General features: G+C 35.2%; 1 protein-coding gene across 1 annotated transcript; it reads right to left on the reverse strand.

Annotated features, from left to right (window-relative positions):
- Positions 1-1,504: 1,504 nt before the first annotated feature.
- LOC109053725 (extracellular calcium-sensing receptor-like) lies at positions 1,505-5,272 on the reverse strand. Its single transcript, XM_042755643.1, has 6 exons — positions 5,052-5,272; positions 4,460-4,751; positions 3,472-4,299; positions 2,900-3,127; positions 2,528-2,651; positions 1,505-2,418 (listed from the first exon to the last, which is right to left on the reverse strand). The coding sequence occupies exons 1-6, from the start codon at positions 5,270-5,272 to the stop codon at positions 1,505-1,507; spliced, it is 2,607 nt and encodes an 868-aa protein (XP_042611577.1).
- Positions 5,273-8,474: the final 3,202 nt, after the last annotated feature.

The following is an 8,474-nucleotide window of genomic DNA, read 5'->3' on the forward strand; positions in this document are numbered from 1 at the left end:
CAGACCAACCACAAGTGCAAAACACACACACACACACAATTTTTTTTTTAAAATCAGAATATCATGTTGTCATGCTGTCATGATTTGCTACGGTGCGGGAACACGAAGTGCAGAGACCAGAATACAAAACCAAGGAATTTATTCATATCACGGGGACTCACACATAGCACAAGGAGTTGACATCAACAATACCAGAACTCTGGACTAAAGACAGGGAACACCATTTATACACTGAACAGGATAACGTAAATACGAGTCACACCTGGGATAAATCAAAACAAACGAGGAACACCTGGAATGAAATCAATGCATGGGAGACAGAAACTAGTCTGACATGTTTTGTTTGTTCAAAAATCTTATTTGGATGCAACAACCTAAACTTGTAGAATCAAAAATTAAACAGAGAGACTTTATTCTTTAGACTTTAAAGAAACTTTAAGAGAAATTATCCATTTGTGAATTATTAAAAAAAAAAAAAAACAAACAAAAAAACAACCAAAAAAAAAAAAGCAGGGCAAATGAAGTTTGAAGCTAATTTTTACCTGGTTAATTTTTATGGTACAAATTGAACAAAGAACTGTAAACTGTTACATGGACCCTCAAAGCAGAGAATCTCATTGTTAAACAATTAAAATACACAATATTTATAGAGAAAACAAGAAGCTCTTTGTCACTGATTCACTAGTTATTTTTCTCTCATTCTTTTCTCTTCTCGCTTACAATCTGCTTGACACTTTCCTGTTTAATCAGCACTATCAGCACTCCTGACAGCAGTCTTAAATTCATTCTACACATGCAGTTCCTCAGTTCTACTTAATTCTTCTTGAACATTATTTTCCTTTCTGCTGAATCAACATAAGAATCAGAGTAGCAGAGTTGAGCTATAACCCTAATCAAATACAACTGGCTGTAATTTATTTTTATTTTATTTTTTTGACGTCTTTAGGACAGTGGAACTCAAAAGACCAGAGATGCACACCCTTGCTGTACATCAATTTTTTTCTGTCCTGTAACCTCATTGAATGGCAAAGCGCCTTTCCCAATACTTCTTACATTATTGGGAGCTGGTATATAATTTTGGCCAGAATTAAAGAATGAATGAATTAATATAATGTAGCATTTCTCATAGGAATTTCACGTTTTAATTGAATCACATGAGAACCTTATCGATTTTTTAAAAAAAGTCTAATTAGTCTTCTTCTCAATCATTTATTAAATCAAATGTAAAATACATTTGATAAATTTAGAGATATATGTATACATTGTATATGATTTAATAAAAAGTCTCAATATAGTATGGACAGTTCAAATTGTAAACTTAATTGTTACAATTTTACAAGGATAAATGATGTAATTGTTTAAAATATACATAGTGTAAATTTAACGGAAGTGAAAGAAAAACTTGTATTTTAATAATAATAATGACAATACTACAAAACAACGTTTTACTTCTTTGTTTACAGTGGTGAACCCCAAAACGATTAGAGTACACAATAATGTTAAACTATTTATTTTGCATTTCTCTTCCCATGATGGCTTTTTTAGTGTTCCTCTCTGGATGTAAAAGGATGATGTAGCACTTAGGGGCAAATATGGCCAACAGTAATCCAAAACTGGAAGCTAGGATAGCAAATATCTCCACAGCCACTGCATATTTCCCTGGTGAGCTCACATATGCTGGAACAAATGAAATCCACACAGCACAGAAGATCAACATGCTAAAAGTGATAAACTTTGCGTCATTAAAATTATCTGGTAGATTTCTTGCCAGGAAGGCCAACAGGAAGCTTATTGCTGCCAACAGTCCAATATATCCCAGCAGCATAGAAAAACCAGCCACTGAACCAATGGCACATTCATATACTATTTTAGAGCGAGTATACTGGTTGTTTTTATGGGGTGTTGGAGAGGCAGTTGATAGCCAGACTGCACATATCACAACCTGGAGGGCTGTTAGGACCAGAACTGTGCATCTTTGTTGAGCTACTCCAAACCATTTCATCGCACCTTTGCCTTCTGGCCGAGATGACTTGAATACAGCTATTACCACCATGGTCTTAACAAGGATGCTGGAGACACACAGGACAAAGCTTATACCAAACAGAGCATGTCTTAACTGACATGTCCACAACTGTGGCCGGCCAATGAACAGCAGCACACACAGGAAACACAGTTTAAGTGATAACAGCAGAAGAAAGCTAAGCTCTGAATTGTTGGATCGTACTATGGGAGTGTTACGGTGATGAGCAAAGATGACCATTACAAGACTGCAGATGCAGGTGCCAAGCAGAGATGCAGTAGTCAGAGAGAGGCCTAGAGGATCCTCATAGGAAAGAAACTCTACTTCTTTGGGGACACACTGGTCCTTATCTGGATTGGACCAGAACTCGTCTGTACATGCAGTACACTCAATTGCATCTTTAAGTAAAAAAAAAAATAATAATAATAATTAATTATATTTCAATTATATTTTTATAAATTATAAATTTCCGTTTCAATTATATTTTGCCAACAATAATCTCCTCACCTGTTGTATTAGAAATCTCTCCATCTCTGCATGGCAGGCAGTCAAAACAGCAGACAGGAAGACCCTTCCTCATGGCTTGTCTGGTGCCTGGGGGGCAGCTCTCACTGCATACAGACCGTGGGGGCTGTCAGCAGAAAACATATGTTGTTATTTATTAGCACACAGTGATAGAGTGAATGCTTAGTGTAGTATTTTCATTCTTATGATATATAGGAATGAATCTAACATGCCTTTATTTATATATATATATATATATATATATATATATATATATATATATATATATATATATATATATATATATATATATATATATATATATATATATATAAATTATATGTATTAATTTAATAAATTACTGAACATGATTACTTTTTTAAACTGAAAGTTCCAGTATAATGCATCCTCATTCAGTGAAAGCACCTTCCCATTCCCTGCCCCTTCATTTACTACACCAACTGTGTAGACCCGTATTGATCCATCAGAGTTTGGCTGCCAATTCAATACATCATAAATAGCCAGTGCATCTCCATTCTTATCAAATGACACATGATCCCCAAAGCCTGTGGTGAAGTTCACTTTCTGGAGGTAGTGAACCAGCTGTACAGTTTTTAGACAAAACATGTTTAGAAGTCAAACATGAAAAATATACATTCATACATTGTCATTCATACATGACTGCAATATTGTACTTTTAATTTTTCAAATTCTATTATAAAAATGTGTGAATGACTGTTTCTTAAAACTATAATTGTTATGCTTTCAAATGTTATCACATGTAAATGTCAAATATTCTTTGATTACTAAAATATCAATAATTGGGACAATATCAATTTAATTAAGATATCAAATTTATGAATCTATGTAGAGCACATATTTTGCTTTTCCATATTTAGCACTTATGTATGCCTCGATAGAATCTGCACTATACATGTGGGCCTTACCTGCCACGGTTTTAGGTTGGTTATGTCAGCACATCTGTTCCCACTAAATGGTCCACTACCCTCCTCACACTGCATTAGGTCATGAACTGCATGTGCCAGGGCATAAACTGCCTTATAGACATTATAAGCTGCTCTCAGCCCTGAAACATCAGTGTATGGTGTGTTTGTGATGATCAGATCCTCCTGTCCTGTACACAACTTTTTCACTTGCCCTCCATCTATCGCCATACCCCCAGTTTTAAAACTGCAACTGAACATGTTTTCCCAGAAGATCTTTAACATATTATTTTTTGGATCATTGCTGGGACAAAGACGTAGCAAAAACTCTTGAAGTCCTTGGATCTCTCCACGTCTGATGGCAATGCCCAGTGTGCCCCCCAAAAACGGCAAGAAACGTGAAGTGTGAAACACAGGTGAGGTAGCCCATGCTTCACTTGCAATCCACTGTCTGCCTGTCAGGTTTTGCACTACCACCTCATCCATCAAAGTCATCAGATAAGATGAAGTAGAAAAAACAATCACAACTCTAGCTGTAGAGGCCTGAATCACTCCTATAATACGCCTAATGTCTTTGGGGTTGTTATCATGGGGTAGGATTTCAGAAAAAGCAATACAACCTCTAAACAGCTGCATTTCCTGCTTAAAGGACACAGAAGCATAGATGCCGTAGTCGTCATCACTGTAGAGGAGTCCAACCCATGTCCATCCAAAATGCCTTAAGATCTGAACCATAGATCGCACCTGGAAGGCATCACTGGGGATTGTTCTAAAGAAAGAGGGGTACTTTTTCCTGTCACTCAAACATGAGCAGGTGGCATAGTGACTAACCTAATTAGGAAAGATTTAGAGAGAGAAGGCATAAGACAGAGAAATGGAATTATGATCTACATACTCATGGAGATGAGAAAAAAAGTGCTGGAAGAAATTGAAATGGAACAGTACGAAGTATGTATATAGTGCATTTTTACTTTTTTTCATCCCATCTTACTATAGGTACTCGAAACAGCCCCAGAACACTGGAAATTGCAATGGATGGAGTTGAACTTGGATCCCCGACAATCCCAATCACTGGAGAAGGGCCAGTGCAGTTGAGGCTGGAAAATCTCTCTTCCGTTCCACTAACTAGGGATATGGCAGCACGGAATGCCATTCCTAGCGACACACATGTGTCATAAAGATGGTAACCAAGAGTGACATTAGGCAGCAGATTTGGATTCTTATTGATCTCATCTATAGCAAAAACCATGGTTTGTGCTTGCTGGAAGCTTTCCATATCAAATCTAAGAAAAAAAAAAATATAAAAAAAATTTTATAACATGATACAGAAAAGAAAATACATACAAAATAAGCATTAATGTATTCCAAATATGAATGAGATCATTCAGCAATCATGGAATCCTCCTGTGGTACAAATTTGTTTTCATATAAAGAGGTGTATATATATATATATATATATATATATATATATATATATATATATATATATATAATGAAAATATCATTTTTTATTTATTGATTTTTTTAAATCTTTGTCTCTATCATCTTTTATAGTTGAGAAGGCATTCTGGCTCCAGACTCACTTTTCACAGTATGGTGGTTCTGGCTCAGTTCTAAAGTTCAACTCTGGGAACACAGTGAAAAAATGAACCTCAAACAGGCCTCCAAGTATAACATCTCCATCCTGGTACATTCCATTTAACTTAAAGCGTCCCTGGAGCTGACAAGTACCTGATCTGTGGATTGAAGCTGCAGAGATGCATTTAAAAGACAGATACAGGCAGATGTTTACAGTGATCCACATCTCTCTCTTTCTGACCCACTCACCCATTGTGCCTGCTAATTTATGATGACAGGGGTGTTGCTTTAAAGAGCAGTGGGCATCTCTGGAAATCATGACGTCACCTTCCCATCCTTTTATAATTAGTTTGCCTAATCTATATTAAGAAATGGTACAATTATTTAGTGTATTGTGGTTTATATATATATATATATATATTATATATATATATATATATATATATATATATATATATAATGACATCAGTGACGGCCCTAACTAAAAAAGCAATATAAGCGGTTGCATAGGGCCCCCTGTCAGGAGTTCAGACAGCAATCACAAGAGTAAGGTGAGATGATGGTGGAGATTGCAACAGCCCAGCAGAGCTAAGCTGGAGCATTCTCTGAAGCTTTACTTCCACAGGAATTAATTAAAAACGTGTCTGACAAATCATGTAGAATGCAATGCACACTCTGCACATCTGTTCTTGATCACAAAATTGAAAGTGAAATTAAAAAGGATGTGCGCGCATATTCAAATGCAATTTCAATACCAGCAGTTTGAGAGCAGCTGCGGCTCCCTGATGCATGCAAATTAGGCTGCATACAAATCTAGGCTGTAATTAGTATGAACACTAAAATAGGATGTGTAGTTATAACCATCCCTTAGCTTTGTATCATGATTGAGGAAAATTTTGGTTCCTGCTTGCGCTTTGATTTGAATATCGAAAGAGTAGCCTACTTTGATTATGGTTGCACTTAGAAATAACTGTTCTTCTTTTTTATGAACAATTTGTGGAAAAAAGTTCAGATAAGAGGTCAAACATGCAAGTACAATTATATAGGTCTGAAGAGACTCATGAAATCATACAGAGAAGACAAGTCAGTCAGTTGAGTATGTTACAAAATATTTTACAGTGCTTGAGTCTTGTCTGTTATTGTATATTATGATTCATACTCAGAAAGCAGAACTGAGATGGCATTTATTGCAAGATTTCAAATTCACCTGCAGACTATTTTTCCAGGCATGTTTTTCATCAGTTAAGATTTCTTAAAATAGTGTAAAAATAGTGGTCTCAGATTTTTGCCTTCACTTTGATGTTGCTTAAATCTGTTTCAACATTTTTACAATTATATATGATTATTTTTGCATTTTAATATGGCCTGTCATGCCAGCCCAGAAAATTAATTATTATTATTATTATTATTATTATTATTATAACTATGTTCTCTAATGTAATTTTCATAACCAGGTGTTTTTGATTATTATTATTATTATTATTATTATTATTATTTTACATTTTTGAGCTAAATTTTAAAATTGTCCTATGGTGTGACTGTCTCAAGGATGTTCAATAAATTACAACTTTTATAAATTAAGAAGAAAAGCATACAATTGTTAATAAATACCTCAGACATTAATTTGCAAGTGTCTATTTTAGTAATTGGAAAAAAAAAAAAAAAAAAAAAAAACCTTCCATACATTTCTAAAAGCATATGAACTTGATACATTATGTTACTGAAAACTCTGTCCTCCAGTGTGACACCATATCCTGTTCTTAAACTCCATGGAGAGCTTTAATTAGTTGAAGGGCCAGAATAGTGTTTTACAAAAAAGTGTTTTTTACTGCATATTTGTCAACTACCCAAATATATTTTCCTATCTATATCTTGAAAGATAAATATATTGAGTAAAACTTTACAATTAGGTGCCAGTGTAGGACAGGGATAGGCAACTCCGGTCCTGGAGGGCCACTATCCTGCAGAGTTTAGCTTCAGCCCTCATAAAAACTCACCTGCCTGTATCTATCTAGTAATCCCGAAAACACTGATTGCCTTGTTCAGGTGTGTTTAATAAAGGTTGGAGCTAAACTCTGCAGGACAGTGGCCCTCCAGGACCGAAGTTGCCTATCCCTGGTGTAGGATATACATTGGGATGGGATGTGGGTGGTTAGGTGAAACTGTAGGTATGGGGGCCCCTTTTGAAAATCTGCTTAGGGCCCCCAAAACGCTTGGGCCGGCACTGGTGTTTACAATACAGCACAAGGGTTAAAGTCAAGTTTGATATTCTAAGGGGCCCTAAACAGATATTTTAAGTATTTTTAACTGGCCAGTCAATAAGAGCTCACTCAAATACTAAGGATCTAAACCATTTAGAGCTTTGTAAGCAATCAGCAATATTTTCAAATGTATGCAATGTTCAATAATGAGCCAGTACAGTGTTGACAGAACCGGGCTAATATGGTTATACAGTGGGTACGGAAAGTATTCAGACCCCCTTAAATTTTTCACTCTTTGTTATATTGCAGCCATTTGCTAAAATCATTTAAGTTCTTTTTTTTTTTCTCATTAATGTACACACAGCACCCCATATTGAAAGAAAAACACATAATTGTTGACATTTTTGCAGATTTATTAAAAAAGAAAAACTGAAATATCACATGGTCCATTGGCCAAATAAATTTAAGCACCTATTTGACAGGGTTAACAGAGGTTGATTGGAACAAAACTCAGTGGGCATGTTCGATTCATTGCCCTTAAGGTCTATAAGAATTTTGAAAGAAATTGGCCACTAGGGGGCGAAATTGCGTTTTTCAAGTAATTAAATGATTGTATATTGTACGATTTTCCACACATCAACAACATATGCATATCATTGGATAGAGCTCCTCATATCAAGCAACTTTGTCTCAAGAACCATTGCTGTCAATCAAGTTGTTCATTAAGTATTCTCAATTATGTTAAAAACATACTTTTGCGAACTAGTCCTAGGTTTTTTGCTCAATCTCGATCAAACCACTGCAGCACAATTCTCTGGACACTCTAGATTAACACTTATCAAAAAAATATTGAATTTTGTCCTTTGGTTACTTGTAACGCTGTCATTTAGAGAAGGAGCGTGGCCAGAATATACCCAAATGCTTATAAAATCTAAACAAAAACTCAAGACTTTACAAATCACAGTGAAAACATGTGTCCGATGACTCTTAACAAGCAAGCAAAGTTTCATGAATATCGGACCATAGGTGGCGCTATACCAGTAAAAAAAGTCTCCAAAAACACAATATTTACATTATAAGGGAAATAAATTGCACAAAAAATGGTTCATATATTCAGGTATAGAACTCCTCATGCTGAACAACTTTGCCTCTGGGAATAATGTTCTCAATAAAACTCAATTAAATATTCAAGATTAATTAATAAAGATAATTTTGTGAATTAGTTCA

The sequence above is a fragment of the Cyprinus carpio genome, unplaced genomic scaffold, assembly GCF_018340385.1.
Source record: "Cyprinus carpio isolate SPL01 unplaced genomic scaffold, ASM1834038v1 S000006739, whole genome shotgun sequence".
NCBI classification, from domain to species: Eukaryota; Metazoa; Chordata; class Actinopteri; order Cypriniformes; family Cyprinidae; genus Cyprinus; species Cyprinus carpio.